The sequence below is a fragment of the Scyliorhinus torazame genome, chromosome 3 (genome assembly GCF_047496885.1).
Source record: "Scyliorhinus torazame isolate Kashiwa2021f chromosome 3, sScyTor2.1, whole genome shotgun sequence".
In the NCBI taxonomy this organism is placed as follows: Eukaryota; Metazoa; Chordata; class Chondrichthyes; order Carcharhiniformes; family Scyliorhinidae; genus Scyliorhinus; species Scyliorhinus torazame.
This window is the reverse complement of record NC_092709.1, coordinates 18,351,880-18,375,895: the sequence shown is the minus strand read 5'-3', so window position 1 is coordinate 18,375,895 and position 24,016 is coordinate 18,351,880. Positions and strand designations below refer to the sequence as shown.

General features: G+C 46.2%; 1 protein-coding gene across 3 annotated transcripts in view; it reads right to left on the bottom strand.

Moving 5' to 3' along the window:
- Positions 1-24,016, bottom strand: part of fam13a (family with sequence similarity 13 member A) — a 299,844-nt gene that overhangs the window by 235,107 nt on the left and 40,721 nt on the right. For all 3 annotated transcript variants that reach the window (XM_072495341.1, XM_072495343.1, XM_072495342.1), the window contains exon 4: positions 1,350-1,521. In XM_072495341.1, coding sequence (XP_072351442.1) covers positions 1,350-1,521 — 172 coding nt within the window. The remainder of the gene's footprint in view (positions 1-1,349; positions 1,522-24,016) is intronic.

The following is a 24,016-nucleotide window of genomic DNA, read 5'->3' as shown; positions in this document are numbered from 1 at the left end:
TGTGCACATTTGTGGGAGTTTGGTTTGTGTGTGATCCCTCTTAGTCTTCGGGGGAACAAGAAAATCTGAACACAATGAATGTTAGGAGTTTCCCAATTAACGAAACAAGTTAACAAATTGGTTACAATTTAGTCTATTGGGAAACAACATTAAAGCGAGCTCATTAGCGTCATAACTGTTAATTGTATATTAAATGGGTATTTTATTGCATTCAGATGGTGGGCAATAACTGGGGATTCGCATGTTTTCCTCGATATCGGACAGACTGAAACTATGGTTGTTGGGTTTGGAGATGCATGCTTGTAATGTATGTCTCGGTAAATAAAATCATGCAATTGTGTGAAGATTAGGCTCCAGTCCTATCCTTCACTGCCTGCCTATCTGGAGTATAACATTAATTATAATGCTTCAGACTCTTTTTTGTATTTAAAAAAACTTGCATTATTATACTGTGGCGAATTTCTGCAGCAGAAGAGCCTGGGAAACTCTGGAAAAAATGAGTAAATGGCAGACAAATGAGAAGATCTGGGTGGAAATTGGCATACCATTGTAATTTAAAACACAAAATTTAAAGTTTATTGCTGAAAAGACAGATATGTTGCCAAAGCTTTTCACCGTGCACCCATCAGGACAAATGGAAGAATGCCAAATTTCAAACAATCACTGCAATTTACACTATAGGAGTAAAGGATGCTGATTGGTTGGCAAGATGACTCTGGTTGTTGCCATGGAGAAAATAATGGGTGACTACTGGGTAATTCACATAAGGCTTGAACATATTCTTTTTGTGTGCAGAGAATGGATCTCCTGTGTATGAGTGTATGTCTGCTCTGGCCAGCATAAATGAGCCATGTTACGTGCTCACCTGATTATCTCAAATTATCCTTTGCTCCTGTAGTGTAAATTGTTGTGATTATTTGAAATTAATAATAATCTTTTATTGTCACAAATATGAAGTTACTGTGAAAAGCCCCTAGTCGCCACATTCCGGCGCCCGTTCGGGTAAGCTGGCACGGGAATTGAAACCGCGCTGCTGGCCTTGTTCTGCATCACAAACCAGCTCTGTAGCCCACTGAGCTACACCAGCTCGAATTTGGCATTCTTGCATTTTTCTGATGAGTGCGAGACAAAAAAGCTTCGGCGACATGCCTTTTCGGCAGCATTCAAGGTTTTTCAAATCCTTCCTGTGGATGGCCAAAGAGATTTTGAGGCATGACATCCCACAAATGGAACGCTTATAATTTATAATGACCCGCATCCAGCCAATATGCCTACTCTTCCCCTGATCAAACCAATTAAATGAAAAGCACAAATCCTCAGGGACGTTGAAAGGTTTCCAAGACACTTACTGGAACACATTGGGACCAAATACTGTGGCGAGGTTGTAAACGGTCATTCGATTGATCCTGTGGGCAGCAGCCACTTGGGTCAGAAAATGGCACAGAAATTTGAGCACAGAATAGTTGACGTCCGGGAGTTGCCTCAGAAGCCACTGGAGCTCCTCTTCATTTCCGCTGTGGTCTGAAATGAAAGCGAAGAAACAGGCCATCTGAGTGGAGGCTCAACAGTGAATAGAGATTTTTAAAATATATATACATCTCTGCTCCCCTTTCGCTGGCTCTTCCGGGAATTCAAAGCAATGCTGTCCTGCATTTCCATTTCCAGTAAATTTAATAGAGCCCCCTGTTATAAATTTACAAAAAACAAGATTTCTATTTATATCACACAGGATTTACAGCACAGACACAGGCCATTCCGCCAATTGGTCTGTGCCAGTGTCTATGTTCCACGCAAAGCGCCTCCCACCTTATTTTATCTAACCCAATATTGTACCTTTCAGAACCACAAGACACCCAAAGTGTTTTACAGTCAACAAAGTCTGGTCGCTGCTGTAATGGAGGGAAACATGGCAGCTGATTTACACTCAGCAAGATCCCATATCGTGACCATGGCCGGACGCCCACTTTTGTGGGTTTGACAAAACGTTTAAGAAGGAGCAGAAAAAAAACCCAAAAATTTTCAGCTTTCTGAGTGACGGGCAGCAAGACTGCCCTGCCCAGGAGGATTTAATTGGAGAGAGTCGAAAAGAAAACGGGAAATTCTCGGGAAGTTCACGCAACGAAGAGAGGGAGAGAAACCTGACCTTTCAGGTCTGGACTCTGGGTCTGACCTGAGCTGGGGCCTGGTCTGAGCTGGTGGGAATGCACCACTGAAGCCAACCTGTTTTTCTTCCCACTGCGTTTTCTTCCTTGTGAATGGCCTCATTCTAACATCCCACCACCCCAGACCACTGCTCCAGCTTTAGGACACAATAATACAGAATGGCTCTAAACAATGGACCTGGCACTGCATGGTGATGTCCAGCTCTTCCATAATAAGACATCAAATATTTGCCTTTTCTTTGAATGGACCTGATGGAAGTTTTTGTTCATTAATAAATAGCCTCCGCTGTAAAGGAGAAATACAGGGCGCGATTCTCCACTCGCACGCCGGTTGGGAGAATCGCCTGGGCCGCCAACATTTCCGGGGCCGCCGGTCCGACGCCCTCCCGCGATTCTCCCAAGCGGCGGGAACGGCCCGGTCGAGTTTCGCGGGCCGCAGACACCGAAATTGGTGATTCTCCAGCACCCCCGCTATTCGGAGGCCCGGATGGGCCGAGCGGCCAGGCCAAAACGGCGGGTTCCCCCCGGCGCCGTCCACACCTGGTCGCTGCAGTCGTGGGCGGTGCGTGAACGCTGGGGGGGGGCGGCCTGTTGGGGGGCGAGGGGGGATCCTGCACTGGGCTTCACCTGGAATGTGGGGTGGCCCGCGATCGGTGCCCACCGATCGTCGGGCCATCTTCTCTGAAGGAGGACCTCCTTCCTTCCGCGGCCCCACAAGATCCGTCCCCCATCTTCTTGCGGGGCGGACTTAGAGAGGACGGCAACCACGCATAACGGACGACATCCGCGCATGCGCGGGTCGGCCGGCGCCCACCCGCGCATGCGCGGATGTCGTCCGTTATGCGGCGCCGGCCGCGTCATCTATGCGGCGCCGCTTTTACGCGGGCGACAAGGCCTGGCGCAGGTAGATGACGCGGCCCCGATACTGGCCCATTGTCAGGGTCTGAATCAGTCGGGACCGGGGCCGTTCCGCGCAGTCGTGAACCTCGACGGCGTTCACGGCGGCGTGGACACTTCGGCGTGGGAGTGGAGAATCCCGCCCACTATTCCTGCAGCAATCCTGGTTCAACTAATGCTTCTTGAGCACACCACCTTCCAAGACTCAATGAATCTGCCTAATACTCGTCTTAATCCCAGTTGTTTCACCATGAAGGGTAACAACCGCTTCCTCCCACCCGCCTATCGTCCCATACAAGAAATGTTCCAAATTTCCCCCTAAATACTGGGAACAGCCCTGACTGTAGTGCAATGAAAATTGCATTATGCATTTTGTCCACTTGGGGCTCCCTGTCACATCTGGTTAACCTGCTAATTTGCTGGGCTGGAAGGGCCAAGTTTCCACTCCTGTGCTACTGTGCTTTGGTGAATAGAACATCGTTACAAATGATCCTCACAGCCGTGCCTCTGCAGTATGTTGCGTATCTGTTAAATGACTGTCTCCTCACAGCTGACCCTATTCATTTGCTGTTAGCCAACTGTTGTGACTGGATGGGACTTTCCCATCCTGCCCACTCTGGGAATTCTGGAAATTTCTGCAAAAGTCAATGGACCTTTTGTTGGTCCATCCGATTTTGGTGGTCCCGCCAGCGATGGTGCCCAGAATTAGAAAAATCCCGTCACCGTTGAAATCTAGGAAATGTTGTACTGAAGCCATTTTGTGCACTAAAGTAGTCGCCATAGACGCAGATGACCATCGGCTCTTCCCTCCCCCTTGACCTCGCTCTTGTTCACGAACCAGCTGTCCAGCTAAACTGGCCCAACAGCAATGTGATAAGCACTCGAAGTCAGAAGGTTGTGGTTTCAAGCTCCGTTCCAGTGTTTTGAGCACTATTCTGACACTCCCAGTACTTCACCGTCAGAGCCACAGTCTTACGGCCGAGATGTTAAACCGAGGTCCCGTCGACCCTCACAGGCGGGTAGAAACGGCACAGTTTTACACAAGAGCTGGGGAGTTCCCCCCCGGTACCTTGTGCCGGGATTTTCTGGCCCCGCCTGCCACCGGGATCTTACAGTGCCGCCGAAAGTCGACGGACTCTTGGCTGGCCCCGTTGCAGGGGATGCAGCACTGTCACTTTGCTGTGTGTGGCACTTTCATAGAATCTCTGTAGTGCTAAAGGAGGCCTTTCAGCCCATCAATCTCTAGCCCAAGCCTTCAAAAGAGCACGCTACCTAGACTCACTCCCAAGCCCAATCCCCGTAACCCTCGTGCACTGATCATGGCCAATCCACCTGACCTGCATAACTTTGGACAGTGGGAGGAAACCCACGCAGACGCAGGGAGAACGTGCAAACTCCACACAGAGAGTCACCCAAGGCCGGAATCAAACCCGGGTCCCTGGCGCTGAGAGGCAGCAGCGCTAACCACCGTGCCTCCCTTTGCATTTTGCTGTGCACAACTTGGCTGCTGCGTCTCCTGTGCTTCCAAGTAGCCTGCTGACTGCTTTGGGAGCTCCTGAAGTTGGGGCACGTTCTTCAGATACGCAATCCTTTCTTTGTTCTATCAGCAGAAAGGACAAACATTTGCAAAACAGACACATTTAGTTTTCTTTTGGTGTAAGCTTGAGGTAGAAGAGGTAACAGAGAGCAATGTTAGAACATCAGGTGTCAGCACTTCATAAACAAATTTTTAAGATTCAAAAAAGCCAACCGCAGCTACCAGGAAGAAAATAGCAAGAAAATAACAGGAGGAACTGCCACAGCTTGTATGTCTTCATATTTCAAGAAAGGCAGGCATTTTTATTCAGCACAAGACACATCAGCCTGGGTTAATTTTATCCCAGAGTAATACTGTGGCATCCAATCCTCACAGTAACATCTGCGTATTGTGACAACATTCATACACAAAGACTAAACCTTCAACCCTCCAAAGGATCCGCTAAGTTTGTGATCAAGTATTTATTATTCTCCCACTGCCTGAAGAGACACAGTTATCATCAGACCTGATGCTAATCACTGCCGGGCATGAAACGTCCCAGACTCGGGAAGGTCAGATGGTGCAGTGGCCCCATTTCACGTGACCACATTTTAGACCTCACAAGCCTGGTAGTCAAAATAGTTTCTCTCAACTGGGCAAGAATCAACACAACGTTTATAGACGATGTACAGCAGCGGATTAGGAGGGCATCAGCACTCTGAACTCATATACCAATTCACTCAGCCTTCCCCATCACTGCTAGGCAGCTGGGAGACGGGTAACCTCGTGACACACGAGAAGCCTGTAGCTGAAAGGCAGGAGTTGGATTAACTTGCTCGCTCTTCCAAAGACCTGGCACAGGCAGTGTGGACCCAGTTTGGGTTCCACCCGGATCGAGACCACATTACAACCTTGGTCCGAACATGGGCAAAAGAACTGAAGTGCAGAGGCGATGCGAGAGGGACTGCCCTTGACATCAGGGCAGCATCTGACCGAGCGTGGCATCAAGGAGCCCAAGAAAATTTGAAGTCAATGAGAAAACCCGGCATGAGTTGGAGTCATACCTCGAATGAAGGAAGTTGGTTGTATCTGTCAGAGACCGATCATCCAAATCCCAGGATATCATTGTAGAGATACATATAGTATAGGAATTAGGAGGAGTAGGCCATTCAGCCCCTCGAACCTGCTCTCCCATTGAATAAGATCATGGTTGATCTGATTGTAACCGGAGGTCTATCCCTAATTAACCTTTCACCCCCTTGTTTATAAGAATCTATCTAACTCTGCCTTAAAAATATTCAAACACTGTTTCCACTGCCATTTTAGGGAGGGGGTTCCAAAGACCCACTACCAAACCCGCGACTTCACCCACCTGGAAGGGCAAGGGCAGCAGGTGCATGGAAATACGGTAACCCGCAGTTTCCCCCTCCGAGCCAATCACGATTCTGCCTTGGAACAATATTGTCATTCCTTTATGGCCACTGGATCAAAATATAGAACCCCCTTCCAAGTGGCACTGGGCGTTCCTACACCATGCAGACCAGCAGCACACAAAGGCAGTTCACCACCAACTTCAGGCTTGGGTAAGAAATGCTGGCCGTGCTGGAGCAATAGTTCCAGGGGCAGTTGGGTCCCAAGCTAAATGTTTAAGTCGGACATTTTTGAGCCGTTTGTGCTGGATGAGGCCAGATTTTCCGAGCTAAATCTGGAAGGACACCAGTAGTGAAGCTGGCCTGGCAGCCGGGTCGCTGCTTGATCTGAAAATCCACGGCCAACGCGCAGAGCTCAAGAGATGATCCCAAAGTGGAAGTAACTGGAAAAGACCCGATTATGGTACCAAAGAAAACGTCGATGGCGTCCAGCAGAGCTCACAAACCCGTGTCAATGGCAAGGGAGCCTGAGATGGCGAGGTGGGAAAGGACAGTAGAATGGTTCATTAAGGGAAAGCTGCATGTTGCCTCCCCAATTATATTCAACATAAATCCTGCCTCAGGCCACAAGATGTGAAATGTAACTTGAGCATTTGCAGTAAAACAGCTGATATGGCACGGCCTGAATATGATTGCGAAACTTGATGACGTTTTAAATTGTGCCGATAAAATTTAACTTACAACTTTGGGCAATAAAGCCAAGATAGTTTGGTTATCTAAATCACACCAGAACGTCTTTATCGTTTAAATCAACTCGAAGCCCATCGGGCAATAACCCCGTCCTCCGAAGCCTTCACACATATGCTGACAGCAGGGATTTAGCCATCCCTGGCAGCCTGTCCTTCCAAACCAGACTCTAAATTAGATATAAACATTAGGGCGACATCACCTGATATATAAATACAGACACTCCCCTCCAGAAAAACTGTGGAGACGAGCGGTTGAGGACTCGAGTTGAATTTTGTCGGCAACGCTGCTTAGTTTGTTTTGTTCCGTCTTGTACAGTGTCACTGGTTTAGTAACAGGCACCCAAGCTCGGCTTCTCTGCAGAACACCTAGGTTGGCCTGAGCACATGCTCATGTTGGATGCTGGACGGTGAAGCAATATTGGACCAAGCAATTAGATCAGCGAGCCGAACCAATTTAACCATTATTTTTTCATTCCTATCCTGGACAAATGATGATGCAGTCACAAAACTTTGAATTAACCCCGAAAGTACTGACTTCAACTTGAACACCTGTTCCCAAGGTGACGAATGCAGTTAAGTGAAGCTCTGGTCGGAAACCAGAACACTGCAGGTGTTGGAAACCTGAAATAGCAACAGAAAGTGCTGTAAATACTCAGCAGGTCATGGCAGCATCTGTCCTCGGGCCTACTGCACTGCTCCAGCGGGGCTCAGCACCTCATTCTGCTATTGGGCTTTTGGAAGGGGCAACGAGAGGAGCCCACACCGGGTTGTAGAGATAAACAAAACCTATTTTATTTAACACGTTCACTATTATGTACAGCTCCAGTAGTTCCCGATTTGGGCCTTCTCTAGTCAGTGCCTGATTGGCCGACTCTATTTATGCGAAGACACATGAACTGGGTTAATGGTTCCCCCCCCACCCTTATCGAGAGCTCGTATTCTGCGTAGTGGATCATCCCTACTCCGTGAGGCCCGCGTGGGTTATAACAACAACCTTCCATTGAGTTCAACGATTTTGGACCATATTCTCTGCTCCATTTTGTTTCCTTTACTTTGCTTCTTTTGTTTCAGTCAGAAGCACACCCACTCTATACAGCGTATCTTTTCTTTTGTTGTTTCTTTCCTTGCCCTATTGCCATTCCCTATGGTTCTGGAAGACTAACTCGTCTGCCATTAAATCTCTCCTGACTTTCGCCCCATCATTGACCTCCCTTTTACCATTGTCCCACCCACCCGTTGTTCCTTGAGACACTGATCCCACCAACTTCCCGTTGCTTTGACGACCATTCTGACTTTTGGGAGGGCATGAATTCCGAAGGCCAAAGCTCCCGGTGGAAGCAGGCAGGGGTTCCCCGTGTACGAGGGTTGAGTGACATCGCTTGGAGTGCAACACCATTGTTATCTCTTTGCTACCCGTTTATACGGCAATTTCCCTGGGTGATGTGAACCAGGAAACAGGCCATCTGGGACAATGCGTGCCAGCCTTGGCCCAGTGTTAGCACTCATACCTTTCCATCAGAGGTTCATGGGTTCAAGACCCTACAGCACAATCATTGCTGACACTTCAGCACAGTGCCGAGTGAGCGATATAACCGTTTGTTATTTTCACTGGTGCAGTGAATAATTTTGTATTGTTGAAATTAACATTGCAAACATATTTTGATTAAATAATCCACCACGCATGTTTGATTCACTGGGTGGTACTGTAGTGTGCGCGTCAGAAGCTTGTGGGTGCTCCATTTTCCTCCCACAGTCCAAAGATGTGCAGATTAGATGGATTGGTCGTGCTAACGAGGCCCTTAGTGCCCAATGATGTGCAGATTAGATGGATTGGTGGTGCTAAATTGCCCCTTGGTGTCCAAAGATGTGCAGGTTAGGTGGGCTTACGGGGGTAGGGCGAGGGTATGGGCCTGTGTAGAGTGTTATTTTGGTGGGTCAGCCTCCTCCTGCACTGTAGGGATTCTTTGGATTTAGAGTAATCGACTTTTACAGCACACAAGAGGCGCTTTGGCCCATCGTGTCAGCGTTGGCCATCAAGCACCTCTCTATTCTAGTCCTATTGTCCAGCACTTGGTCCATAACCTTTTATGCTATGACATTTCCAATGCTTATCTAAATGCTTCTCAAATGTTGGGAGGGTTCACGCCTCTACCACTCTTTGAGGCAGTGAGTTCCAGATTCTCACCACCCTTTTTTCCTCAAATCCCCTCTAAATGTCCTGCCCTTACCTTAAATCTATATCACCTGGCTCCTGACCCCTCTACTTAAGCCCACGAGAGAGAATTGAGCCCCATAATCTAGGCTGACAATTCCAGTGCAATACTGAGGGAGCGCTGCGCCGTTGAAGGCGCTGTCTTTCAGATGAGGTGTTAATCGGAGGCCCTGGCAACCCTCTCAGTAGGATATAGATCCCAAGTGCTCATATGCACTTAAGATGGATTTCTTCACCTCCTCATACGTTCCAGATACCTCCTCCGGTAGTGATGCAAACACTTCACGAGCTCTACCTACCAGTTTTGTTTGAATCAGTAACACCCACATGTCCTGTGGTCATTTCATTTGTTTAGCTACCTTCTCAAATGAAATGAAAAAGTCTTCCACTTCCTTCTCGTCAAACCTTGGCAATGCTTGGACATATTTAAATAGATTCCCACCAAGCATTCGCCTTTGACGCTCTTTCTCACTATCCTCATCACTATCATCCAACTGTACGTTTCCCTTTACGTCTGCCAATTTTAACTGATTGTCATGTTTCATGGCCATTTTCTGAAGTTCAAACTCCCTCTCTTTATCTTTTTCCCTGATCTGTATCTCCCTTTCTTTTTCTTTTTGTTCTGCTAGGGCTATTCTTTCTTTTCTCCTTTCTTCTCTCTCCTTTTCTTTTTCCTCTCTCTCTCTTTCACTTTCTTTTTCCTCTCTCTCTCTTTCACTTTCTTTTTCCTCTCTCTCACTCTCGTATTCAAGCCGCTTTAAATCTTTCTCATGTTCCATTTGTTTAATTTGCAACTGATTTTTTGCCATTTCCAATGAGTCAAACCCTATCTCAGGCAACTTTAAATGCTTAACCACCTCCATAATTACCTCATCTTCTCGCATTTTGTCAGGTAATGTTAACTGCAATGTTCTTGCCAAATCTAACAGTCTGCTTTTCGTTTCTGTCCGTAAGGTACTACGTGTAACATTCTCCACCCCAAAAAACTTCTGAGCCTCTGAAAGAGCCATTGTTCACAACACTCTCCCCACTTAAACTAAAAGACCACACCGGAAAAACAACAACCCTTCACTGTCTTTAAGTTCACAAAAGCCAATCCAATAGATAGACTTTTATCCCCCTCAAGCCCCCAATTGTTATGGGCGAGGCTTTTTCAGAATCCCAAAATGTATCATGGAGTTCAACCAACCTTTCCCTTTAATGTATTTGTTGTTTTTCCTAGCACACAGCTTGTTCCCTAGGTGTGGAATTACAATTATGGACACGTGGGTTTTTTAACAAAACAATGTTTATTCCATGAACTCAACTTAACATCTTAAATAAACATTGGATCTCTTAACACCCCTTATTTCAAAGATAACTCATATATTGCAACAGGGAATAATTCCTCAAAATGTTCCTTCAAACTTCCAAGAGACTTAACACTTTTAAACAAAATCACATCAGGTTAAAGGCTTTACTATTATGAGTTTAAATCACCCAAATGGTCTAGAGATAGTCTTTCATGGCAGAGATCCAGCTCACTGCAAACACAGACACTCCCCAAGCTCTTTTCCTCCAAACTGCAGCCCTCTGGAAACATACAGACACACACAAGCTGCTTTTTAAAACTGCAGCTCTCTGGAAACACCCAGACACACACAAGCTCTTTTTTTTTTTTTTTAAACTGCAAAACTAAACTGCAAAATGGCTGACCTGACTTCAGCTCCATCCACTCTCTGACATTACTGTTTTCTTAAAGGTACATTGCTTAAACATCCATGTCTTAAAGGTACTCTCACATGTCATTTATAATAGTGGGACCACATTAGCTGTTCTCCAATCCTCTGGCACCTCCCCTGTGACCAGAAAGGAATTAAAAATTTGGGTCAGAGCCCCTGCAAACATCTCCCTCACCTCCCACTGCATCCTGGGACACAATTCATACGGACCTGGAGACTTGTCCACTTTTAAGCCTGCCAATACCTTGTCACTCCCTATGACAATTTGCTCAAGAACCTCACAGTATCTCTCCCCGAGTTCCATAGTTACCTCATTCTTTTGGGCGAAGACAGATATAAAGTATTCATTCGACACACTACGAATGTCCTCTGGCTCCACCCACAGATTTTCCCCTTGGGCCCTACTCTTTCCCTGGTTATCTTCTTCCCATTGATATACTTTAGAATATCTTGGGATTGCCCTACTTTTACCAGCCAGAGCTTTCTCAAATTCCCTCTTTGCTTCCTTAAGCTTCATCCTGCACTTTCTGTACTCTAATCCTCCGTTGATTTGCTCCCATTGTATTTGCTAAAAGCCTCTATTTTCCTTCTCATTGTATCCTGAATGTCTCTGGTCATCCATGGTTCTCTGGGCTTTTACTCCTTCCTATTACCAGAGAGTGAAAGTGTTGGGCCTATACTCTCCCTATTTCCTTTATCAACAACTCCTCCAATGCTCTTCTGTAGATTTCCCCACAAGTAACTCTTTCCAGTCTACCGTGACCAGATCTTGCCTTATTTTACTAAAATCTACTTTTCCCCTGATCCAAAATCCTTTTTTCCATCTGGTCTATTTCTTTGTCATAACAAATTTAAATTGTACCATGTTGTGGCCACTATCACTAAAATGCTCCCCCCCCCCCCCCCCCGCCCCCCCCAATCACCAGTCCAATTTCATTCCCATAATGAGCTAAAACGTTCTCCTGTTTACATTTTAAGCACTCCACTCCATCTAAACCCTTAAAACAATTGCTATTTAAATTAATGTTGGGAAAGTTGAAATCACCTAGTATCTTTACACACCTGCGAATTGTGTTCCTAAAACATGTATCAACCTGAATCACAGAACAATGCTCCTCTTGCAGTATTACAGCTTTATCATTTCCTAAAGTCATTAATCAAGTAACAGACTAGTCTGAACTGTAACTGGTGCGTTCTGTCAAATTACAATCATCAAGTTGGAGTCGACACTTGCCCAAACTCCGACCTTTAGAAAAATCCTTCACCTTTATCCAATGTTTGTTCAGCTCTCCTAAATCAGTGTTTGCGGCCAGAGGTGCCACCTGTCACCTCCACATTCCTACTTCGAAATGCCTCTTCAGTCCTCAAATCCCTCTACTTGCAGTTGCCCTTCCCTCGCACTTTCAGTTGCAACTGCAACAGGTACAGCCCCTGTTGGTTTGTCACTTCCCATTACAGAGCCCCAAATACTCCTTCCGTTCGAGACAACAATTCACGTATATGCAACCGAATCTTGTGCATCGTAGCCTGTCATGGTGTGGTCAAGATTAGATGACCACTTTGCTCAAAATCGCCTCTCACCATTCCCACCCCATTCCATATTCCAATTGAGCATAAAACAACATTTGGATTGATTTGTTTTCAGAACTCTCACACTTACAAGTTCTTCTTCTCTCATTGCATGTTCTTCTCCTATATTGTTTCCACTTCTTAATGATTTACATGCTTTCTCTCAATCTGTCCCCTACCCTATCATTGGAGATCTATTGCCTGCTTTTCGTTTTTTTCCCCGAAACAATGTTTATTTGTCTTTCAGTTTTGTACAACTTGCATAATACTACACAACACAAGAACAGGACATTCGGCCCAAATATTCTATTTTGGTGTTTACATCCCAAAACAAGCCTCCTGCTGTTCTACTCCTCTCATCTTAGCCTTTCAGTATGTCTTCTTATTCCCCTATTTTCTCTTGTACTTATCTAAGTTATTTATGAAAGACTGTAAGCTATTTACCACCATGACTGGAAGCCTGTGTCGAGCAGGGATCAGTGTTGGGGCCCTTGCTGTTTGTGGTTTATATGAATGATTTAGATATGAATATAGGAGGGTTGATCAGTTAGTTTGCAGATGATGTGAAAATTGGTGTAGTGGTAAATAGCCTTCGATTACAAGAGGATATAGACGGGCTGATCAGTGGCAAATGGAATTCAGTCCGGATAAGTGTGAGGTGATGCACTTGGGCAGGACAAACAAGGCAAGGGAATGCATGACAGTACATGGGAAGCACCGAGGATCAGATTGTGTATGTACACCAGTCACTTAAGGTGGAAGATGTCCCAGAACCAGAGCCCGAAGGAGAGACGAGCAGCAACAACACGTCAAACCAACGCCCAGAGAGAGTGTTAAGACCACCGACAGCCGTCCCAAGACCTAGGGATGTGGATGATCAGCTAACGAAAGCTGAACAGTTACTGGACGTGAGGAACGACCCCAACAACCGGGCTGAGGGCATTGGGATGGTGGAAAGTATCACCGATTTGCTGCTGACAAGGGGGAAGAAACCCCCAAAAGCTAAAGGGCTTCGCAGAGGTCAGGAAAGAAAGAAAAGGAAAGAGAAGTGCAACATGAACAGCGACGCACGCAAAAGATGGGCCACCCAAAAAGCAGTCATTAGAGCGACACAGCTGCTCTACAAGAACAATAGCAGCCAACTGGCAAGAGAAATCATGGGCACCCCAGCCACAACCACATGTCCTCTACCCATTGAGGATCTCGAACGGTGCTTTCGGGACAAGCTCTTGAAGCCCAATAACAAGGTGAATGTGAGCAAGTTCACCACATACAAAGGCAGTACTGATAAGGGGGAGTTGATGAGACCAATTGAGGAAGAAGAGGTAACAAAAGCGATCAAGGGCGTGGACGAGAAAAACGCGCCCGGCCCGGATGGCATGACACTGTCTGACATCCAGGACATACATGACGAGGACGATACATGGATTCCTCGTCTCTTCTCCCTGTGGTTGAAATCAGCGACGATCCCGGACTCGCTCAAAAAAAAGAGTCGAACGGTCTTGATTCCTAAGTGCGAGGATCAAGAATGCCTGAAAAATATCGACAACTGGCGTCCAATTACCAATCGGTCCTATGCTGCTTCGCCTGTTCATCAAGATCATGGCAAAACGTCTCAGCGAGACAGTCTGGATTAACCCTAGACAGAAGGGTTTCCTGGCAGCTACTCCCGGTGCAATGAGAACTTGCAATCCTGGAGAACATCATAAAGGGAGCGAAAAAGAACAGGAAGGACCTCGCAGATGTCTTTGTCGACCTGGCCAAGGCATTCAACTCGGTTGGGCACAAGCTCATTGTGAAAGCATTACAGAGAATGCAATTACCACCAAATTTCATAACGATGGTCACTGACCTGTACACTGGCAATACTACCATGGTCAAAGGTAACAAAACCAAGACCGCTGAAATAAAAATAGAAAGGGGTGTCAAGCAAGGAGACCCACTTTCGCCAATCCTATTTAACATAGCTTTGGATCCACTGATATGCTCCCAGAAGGAGGCCAACTCGGGGGTCATGCCTCTGGGAGAGAACCGAGTCTACTGCTCTGCTTTGGCCTTCGCGGATGACATAGCCCTTCTGAGTGACTCTCGCGCAGGGATGGAAACGAACCTGAAGCTCCTCCGGACTTTTTGCACCAATAAAGGCTTAGCGATTAATATCAATAAGACCAAAGGCTTTCACTTCACTTACAAGTCGAAGACCTTCATATACAACCATCGTGAAAACTGGAAGCTCGGGAACGAGGTTATGGCCTACATCCCTCCAGGTGACACAGAGAAATACCTGGGAGCCCGAATGGACCCATGGGCTGGTGTGACAGAAGGGGAGTGGTCGGAAAAGCTCAAAGCCTGGACTAGTGCTTTACAGGCAGCGGCTCTCCGACCAGCATAGCAGATCGAGGTCCTGAAGACCCATGTCATCCCCAGGATGTATTTTCAATTGATTCTTTCCGAGGTATCGCAGAATACGCTCCGCAATTTGGATCAAATCATACGAAATACCACCAAAGAACTCCTACACCTCCCACCGCACGTGACTGACGGAATCCTGTATTCGAACAACAGGAGTGGCGGACTGGGTATGCCCAAACTCGAAGTGCAGATTCCATCCGCGATTGTCCGCAAACGCAAAGCACTCGAGAGGTCCACGGACAGGGTCATAAGGGCATCCTTCCAGTACCGGGACAAAAGCAATACTGACACCATCGGAGGACTGCGCATGCTCAAGGTCCGAAAGGAAGTCAAGGACTTCCTTTCCAACATGTCAGATTGCAACTGGGACGAAGAGGACCCCGGAAATCTTGTTGCGGCGGCACTGCCCATGTTAAGAGACCAAGACCTTAAACTTTCCAAATATTGATTGGAACTTCTGTAGGTCGAACAGTTCGGATGGGGCAGTTTTTGTACAGTTTGTGCAGGAGGGTTTTCTGACACAATATGTGGATAGGCTGACAAGAGGGGGGGCCACATTGGATTTGGTACTGGGTAATGAACCGGGCCAAGTGTTAGATTTGTTTGTGGGAGAGCACTTTGGAGATAGTGACCACAATTCGGTGTCTTTCACTATTGCAATTGAGAAGGATAGGGCCATATGGCAGGGCAAGGTTTATAATTGGGGGAGGGGTAATTATGATGCGATTAGGCAAGAATTAGGGAGCATAAGATGAGAACAGAAACTGTCAGGGAAAGGCACAAACGAAAGGTGGAGCTTGTTCAAGGAACAAATACTGCGTGTCCTTGATAGGCATGTCCCTGTCAGGCAGGGAGGAAATGGCTGTGTGAGGAAACCATGGTTCACAAAAGAGGTTGAATGTCTTGTCAAGAGGAAAAAGGAAGAGTATGTAAGGATGAGAAAACAAGGTTCAGAAAGGTCGCTTGAGGGTTACAAGGTAGCAAGGAATGAGCTGAAAAAAGGGCTTAGGAGAGCTAGGAGGGGGCATGAGAAGTCCTTGGCGGGTCGGGTCAAGGAAAACCCCCAAGGCTTTTTAATCTTTTGTGAGAAATAAAAGAATGACCAGGGTTAGAGTAGGGCCGGTCAAGGACAGTAGTGGGAACTTGTGCATGGAGTCAGAAGAAATAGGAGAGGCGATGAAGGAATACTTTTCTTCAGTGTTCACAAAGGAGAGGGGCCATGTTTCTGAGGATGAGAGTGTGATTCAGGCGGGTAGGCTGGAGGAAGTAGATGTTCTGAGGAAGGATGTATTAGCAATTTTGAAAAACCGGAGGGTCGACAAGTCCCCTGGGCCAGATGGGATATACCCAAGGATTCTTTGGGAGGCAAGAGATGAGATTGCAGAGCCTTTGGCTTTGATCTTTGGGTCCTTGCTGTCCACGGGGATAGTGCCAGAGGACTGGAGAGTGGCGAATGTTGTTCCTCTGTTCAAGAAAGGGAATAGGAATGACCCTGGTAATTATAGACCAGTTAGTCTTCCTTCGGTGGTCGGGAAGATAATGGAAAAGGTCCTGAAGGATAGGATTTATGACCATTTGGAAAGATGCAGCTTAATCTGGGATAGTCAACATGGATTTGTGAAGGGTAGGTCTTGCCTCACAAATTTGATTGAACTCTTTGAGGAAGTAACTAAGTGTGTAGATGAAGGTTAAGCAGTTGATGTTGTATACATGGATTTTAGTAAGGTGTTTGATAAGGTTCCCCATGGTCGGTTCATGAAGAAAGTAAGGAAGTGTGGGATAGAGGGAAATTTGGCCAATTGGATAAGTAACTGGCTATCACATAGAAGACAGAGGGTGGTGGTGGATGGAAATTTTTCAGACTGGAGACCAGTTACCAGCGGTGTACGACAGGGATCAGTGCTGGGTCCTCTGCTATTTGTGATTTTTATCAATGACTTGGAGGAGGGGGCTGAAGGATGGGTCAGTAAATTTGCTGGTGACACCAAGATTGGTGGAGTAGTGGATGAGGTGGAGGGCTGTTGTAGGCTGCAAAGAGACATTGATAGGATGCAGAGCTGGGCCGAAAAATGGCAGATGGAGTATAACCCTGATAAGTGCGAGGTGATTCATTTTGGTAGAACAAATTTGAATGCGAATTACAGAGTCAAAGGCAAGGTTCTGAGGAATGTGGGGGACAGAGAGATTTTGGGGTTCATGTCCACAGATCTCTGAAGGTTGCCACTCAAGTGGATAGAGCCGTGAAGAAGGCTTCTAGTGTGTTAGCGTTTATTAACGGGGGGCTTGAGTTTAAGAGCCGCAGGGTTATGCTGCAACTGTACATGACCCTGGTGAGACCACATTTGGAGTATTGCGTGCAGTTCTGGTCACCTCATTATAGGAAGGATGTGGAAGCATTGGAAAGGGTGCAAAGGAGATTTACCAGGATGCTGCCTGGTTTGCAGGATAGGTCTTATGAGGAAAGGTTGAGGGAGCTCGGGCTTTTCTCTTTGGAGCGGAGGAGGATGCGAGGCGACTTAATAGAGGTTTATAAGATGATGAGGGGGATAGATAGAGTGGACGTTCAGTGACTATTTCCTCGGGTGGATGTAGCTGTTACAAGGGGGCATAACTATAAGGTTCAGGGTGGGAGATATGGGAGGGATGTCCGACGTAGATTCTTTACTGAGAGTGGTTAGGGTGTGGAATGGACTGCCTGCTGTGATAGTGGAGTCGGACACTTTAGGAACTTTCAAGCGGTTATTGGATAGGCACATGGAGCACACCAGAATGACAGGGAGTGGGAAAGCTTGATCTTGGTTTCGGACAATGCTCGGCACAACATCGAGGGCCGAAGGGCCTGTTCTGTGCTCTACTGTTCTATGTTCTATGACACAGTTGAAGAAAAGCAGAGGAGATCTGCCAGTGTCCTGACCAATATTACGTCCCTCAACCAAAATCTAAAAACGAAATAGATATTCTGGCTGTTACCTCAATGCTGTTTGTGCGATCAAGCTGTGCACAAATTAGCAAGTGTTTTTCTTACAAGAACGACACTTAAAGTGTATTCAGTTGGTTGTAAAGTGCTTTTGGATATCCTAAAGTTGTAAAGAGTGCGACATAAATGCAAGTGCTTCCTTTTCTTCTTTCTTTCCTGATGCTCCATTGTCTCCAGGTGGATTTTGACATCATGATCCAAACCTGCGACCATTGCCATCCAGAAGGGCAAGGGCAGCTGATTTATGGGAACACCACCACCTGGAAGTTCCCCTCCAAATCGCACACTATCCTGACTTGGAATTGTTGTTCCTTCACTGTCGCGGAGTCAAAGTCCTGGAATTGCCTCCCTCCCAGCACTGTGGGTGTACCTACACCACATGGACTGCAGCGGTTCCAGTAGGCGGCTCACGTGGAGGAAGGGCTGCTTTGTCCTGGATGGTGTTGAGCTTCTTGACTGTTGTTGGAGCCATGCTCATCCAGGCAAGTGGGGAGCATTCAATCACACTCCTGTGCCATGTAGATGGTGGTCAGGCTTTGGAGAGTGCGAAGGTGAGTTACTTGCCGCAGGATTCCTAGCCTCTGACCTACTCTTATAGCCACAGTATTTATGTGGCTAGTCCAGTGGATGACACAGTGGCACAGTGGTTAGCACTACTGCCTCACAGCACCAGACTCCCAGGTTCGATTCCGACCTCAGGTGACTGTGTGGAGTTTGCGCATTCTCCCCCCTGTCGGCGTGGGTTTCCTTCGGGTGCTCCGGTTTCCTCCCACAGTCCAATGATGTGCAGGTTAGGTGGATTGACCATGCTAAATTGCCCCTAGGTGGGGTTATGGGGATAGGGTGGGGTATTAGAGTTAGAGTGGGGTGCCCTTTCAGAGAGTCGGTGCAGACTCGATGGGCCAAATAAGAACATAAGAACTAGGAGCAGGAGTAGGCCATCTGGCCCCTCGAGCCTGCTCCACCATTCAATGAGATCATGGCTGATCTTTTGTGGACTCAGCTCCACTTTCCGGCCCAAACACCATAACCCTTAATCCCTTTATTCTTCAAAAAACTATCTATCTTTATCTTAAAAACATTTAATGAAGGAGCCTCGACTGCTTCACTGGGCAAGGAATTCCATAGATTCACAACCCTTTGGGTGAAGAAGTTCCTCCTAAACTCAGTCCTAAATCTACTTCCCCTTATTTTGAGGCTATTCCCCCCAGTTCTGCTTTCAGCTGCCAGTGGAAACAACCTGCCCACATCTATCCCATCTATTCCCTTCATAATTTTATATGTTTCTATAAGATCCCCCCTCATCCTTCTAAATTCCAATGAGTACAGTCCCAGTCTACTCAACCTCTCCTCGTAATCCAACCCCTTCAGCTCTGGGATTAACCTAGTGAATCTCCTCTGCACACCCTCCAGTGCCAGTACGTCCTTTCTCAAGTAAGGAGACCAAAACTGAACACAATACTCCAGGTGTGGCCTCACTAACACCTTATACAATTGCAGCAGAACCTCCCTAGTCTTAAACTCCATCCCTCTAGCAATGAAGGACAAAATTCCATTTGCCTTCTTAATCACCTGTTGCACCTGAAAACCAACTTTTTGCGACTCATGCACTAGCACACTCAGGTCTCTCTGCACAGCAGCATGTTTTAATATTTTATCATTTAAATAATAATCCCTTTTGCTGTTATTCCTACCAAAATGGATAACCTCACATTTGTCAACATTGTATTCCATCTGCCAGACCCTAGCCCATTCACTTAGCCTATCCAAATCCCTCTGCAGACTTCCAGTATCGTCTGCACTTTTTGCTTTACCACTTATCTTAGTGTTGTCTGCAAACTTGGACACATTGCCCTTGGTCCCCAACTCCAAATCATCTATGTAAATCGTGAACAGTTGTGGGCCCAACACTGATCCCTGAGGGACACCACTAGCTACTGATTGCCAACCAGAGAAACACCCATTAATCCCCACTCTTTACTTTCTATTAATTAACCAATCCTCTATCCATGCTACTACTTTCCCCTTAATACCATGCATCTTTATCTTATGCAACAACCTTTTGTGTGCACCTTGTCAAAGGCTTTCTGGAAATCCAGATATACCACATCCATTGGCTCCCCGTTATCTACCGCACTGTTAATGTCCTCAAATATTTCCACTAAATTAGTTAGGCACGACCTGCCCTTTATGAACCCATGCTGCGTCTGCCCAATGGGACAATTTCCATCCAGATGCCTCGCTATTTCTTCCTTGATGATAGATTCCAGCATCTTCCCTACTACCGAAGTTAAGCTCACTGGCCTATAATTACCCGCTTTCTGCCTACCTCCTTTTTTAAACAGTGGTGTCACGTTTGCTAATTTCCAATCCACCGGGACCACCCCAGAGTCTAGTGAATTTTGGTAAATTATCACTAGTGCATTTGCAATTTCCCTAGCCATCTCTTTTAGCACTCTGGGATGCATTCCATCAGGTCCAGGAGACTGGTCTACCTTTAGCCCCATTAGCTTGCCCGTCACTACCTCCTTGGTGATAACAATCCTCTCAAGGTCCTCACCTGTCATAGCCTCATTTCCATCAGTCACTGACATGTTATTTGTGTCTTCCACTGTGAAGACCGACCCAAAAAACCTGTTCAGCTCCTCAGCCATTTCCTCATCTCCCATTATTAAATCTCCCTTCTCATCCTCTAAAGGACCAATATTTACCTTAGCCACTCTTTTTTGTTTTATGTATTTGAAGAAACTTTTACTATCTGTTTTTATATTCTGAGCAAGTTTACTCTCATAATCTATCTTACTCTTCTTTATAGCTTTTTTAGTAGCTTTCTGTTGCCCCCTAAAGATTTCCCAGTCCTCTAGTCTCCCACTGATCTTTGCTACTTTGTATGTTTTTTCCTTCAATTTGATACTCTACCTTATTTCCTTAGATATCCACGGTCGATTTTCCCTCTTTTTACCGTCCTTCCTTTTTGTTGGTATAAACCTTTCCTGAGCACTGTGAAAAATCACTTGGAAGGTTCGCCACTGTTCCTCAACTGTTTCACTATAAAGTCTTTGCTCCCAGTCTACCTCAGCTAGTTCTTCTCTCATCCCATTGTAATTCCCTTTGTTTAAGCACAAAACACTAGTGCTTGATTTTACCTTCTCACCCTCCATCTGTATTTTAAATTCCACCATATTGTGATCGCTCCTTCCGAGAGGATCCCTAACTATGAGATCCTGAATCAATCCTGTCTCATTACACAGGACCAGATCTAGGACCGCTTGTTCCCTTGTAGGTTCCATTACATACTGTTCTAGGAAACTATCGCGGATACATTCTATAAACTCCTCCTCAAGGCTGCCTTGACCGACGTGGTTAAACCAATCAACATGTAGATTAAAATCCCCCATGATAACTACTGTACCATTTCTACATGCATCTGTTATTTCTTTGTTTATTGCCTGCCCCGCCATAATGTTACTATTTGGTGGCCTATAGATTACTCCGATCAGTGACTTTTTCGCCTTACTATTCCTGATTTCCACCCAAATGGATTCAACCTTATCCTCCATAGCACCGATGTCATCCCTTACTGTTGCCCGGATGTCATCCTTAAATAACAGAGCTACACCACCTCCCTTACCATCCACTCTGTCCTTTCGAAAAGTTTGATACCCTCGGATATTTAACTCCCAGTCGTGACCATTCTTTAACCATGTTTCAGTAATGGCCACTAAATCATAGTCATTCACGATGATTTGCGCTATCAACTCATTTACCTTATTCCGAATACGACGAGCATTCAGGTAAAGTACACTTATGTTGGCTTTTTTACCTCTGTTCTGAATCTTCACACCTCGATCAGTAACCTCTCCTAAGTTATATTTCCTCTTAACCTTTCTCCTAATTTTCCTTGTCGTTGAACCCATATCTTCATGTAACAACCTGCCGCGTCGCTTACCATTAATGTTTTCACTTCCCGTTTTATTCCTTTTAGTATTCCTGGTCCTATTCACTGAGCTCCCCTCAGTCACTGTACCTTGTACTGTCGCCCTTTTTGATTTTTGACTATGGCTTCTCTGCCTTACACTTTCCCCCTTACTGCCTTTTGTTTCTGTCCCTGTTTTACTACCTTCCAACTTCCTGCATCGGTTCCCATCCCCCTGCCATATTAGCTTAAACTCTCCCCAACAGCTCTAGCTGGCCTCCTTCTGCACTATAGGGATTCTAAGTTCAGTTTCTGGTCAATGGTAACCCCCAGGGTGTTGATAGTGGGGGATTCACCAATGGTTCTGCCACTGAACGCCAGGGGGCGATGGTTTGACTCTCTCTTTTGGCCATCGCATGGCACTTGCGTGGCGCAAATGGGTGGGGTTATTGGGTTACGGGGATAGGGTGGATGTGTGGGCTTGGGTAGGGTGCCCTTCCCAAGGGCCGGTGCAGACTCGATGGGCCGAATGGCCTCGTTCTGCACTGTAAATTCCATGACACTTGCCACTTGCCAGCCCAAGCCTGGATATTGCCCAGATCTTGCTGCAATTGCACGTGGACTGCTTGTGACCCTTAGCACTGGCCTCAGTTAGTTTTAAGGTTGAGAATAGGTTAGAAAATAGAAATAAAAGTAAGGTAGCACTAAGCTGATACGCATATTGCCGATTGCAGGATATGGAGCTGTGTGCCTGTAGACGGTGCTATAATAATCCTGCCCAATGTGGTTGCTAGGGCAATATGTGTCTTTTAGCTAATGAGCTTGTGGGAAGGAAACCATTGTCAGTATGCAAACATTTGACCACGGAAGGAACAGAAATAATCGAGGGAATGGCAAATTTGCCAATATTTGATTGGCCGTGTTACCAAATGAACCCGAGCTGAATACGATGACAAATGTGCCCTGTTGTTTATGAAGAACGGAGGGAAAACGATGTGTGGTTACGAGGTGGCCCTTGGGAGAGGAAGGTCAAGGTGAACACGAGGAGAGATCCATCCCCTGAGAACTTCTCCCCCTCAGATCCCACTTGCTTGGAACCATTGCCCAACTATGGGGAGCAGATCCTCCTTCGTTGGAAAAGAATAGGAACATAGAAAAAGGAGCAGGAATGGGCCACTCAGTCCCTTGAGTATGTTCAGCCATTCAACTAGATCATGGCCATTCTTCGACCTCAACGCCATTTTCCCGCAGTATCCCCACATCCCTCCAAGTCTTTTCTAATTAGAAACCCATCAACTTCAGTCTCGTACTCAATGAGTAAGACTTCACAGGCCTCTCTGGTAAAGAATTCCAAACATCCATCACCCTCTTGAGTGAAGAGGTTCCTCCTCACCTCAGCCCCTTATTCTGAGACTGTGTCCCCCAGTTCTAGACCCCCCGTCCCACCCAATCAGGGGAAACATCCTTCCGACACCTAGCCTGTCGAGTCCTGTAAGGCTCTTGTATGCTTCAATGAGATTTTCTAAATTTTCTAAATGGGGAAATGCTTTGGAAAGCAGAAGCACAAAGGGACTTAGGAGTCCCCACGATTCTCTTAAGGTTAATGCGCAGGTTCAGTCGGCAGTTAAGAAGGCAAATGCAATGTTAGCATTTATGTCAAGAGGGCTAGAATACAAGAGCAGGGATGTACTTCTGAGGCTGTTTAAGGCTCTGGTCAGACCCCATTTGGAGTATTGTGAGCAGTTTTGGGCCCCGTATCTAAGGAAGGATGTGCTGGCCTTGGAAAGGGTCCAAAGGAGGTTCACAAGAATGATCCCTGGAATGAAGAATTTGTTGTATGAGGAACGTTTGAGGACTCTGGGTCTGTACTCGTTGGAGTTTAGAAGGATGAGGGGGTGTCTTATTGAAACTTACAGGATACTGCGAGGGCTGGATAGAGTGGACGTGGAGAGGATGTTTCCACTTGTAAGAAAAACCAGAACCAGATGACACAATCTTAGACGAAAGGGACGATCCTTTAAAACAGAGATGAGGAATAATTTATTCAGCCAGAGGGTGGTGAATCTGTGGAACTCTTTGCCGCAGAAGGCTGTGGAGACCAAATCACTGGGTGTTTTTAAGACAGAGATAGATAGGTTCTTGATTAATAAGGGGATCAGGGGTTATGGGGAGAAGGTAGGAGAAAGGGGGATGACTTTTAAAGACATTATGGTGAAACAGTTGAGGAACAGTGGAGAACCTTCCAAGTGATTTTTCACAGTGCTCAGCAAAGGTTTATACCAACAAAAAGGAAGGACGGTAGAAAGAGGGAAAATCGACCGTGGATATCTTAGGAAATAAGGGAGAGTATCAAACTGAAGGAAAAAACATACAAAGTGGCAAAGATTAGTGGGAGACTAGAGGACTGGGAAATATTTAGGGGGCAACAGAAAGCTACTAAAAAAGCTATAAAGAAGAGAAAGATAGATTATGAGAGTAAACTTGCTCAGAATATAAAAACAGATAGTAAAAGTTT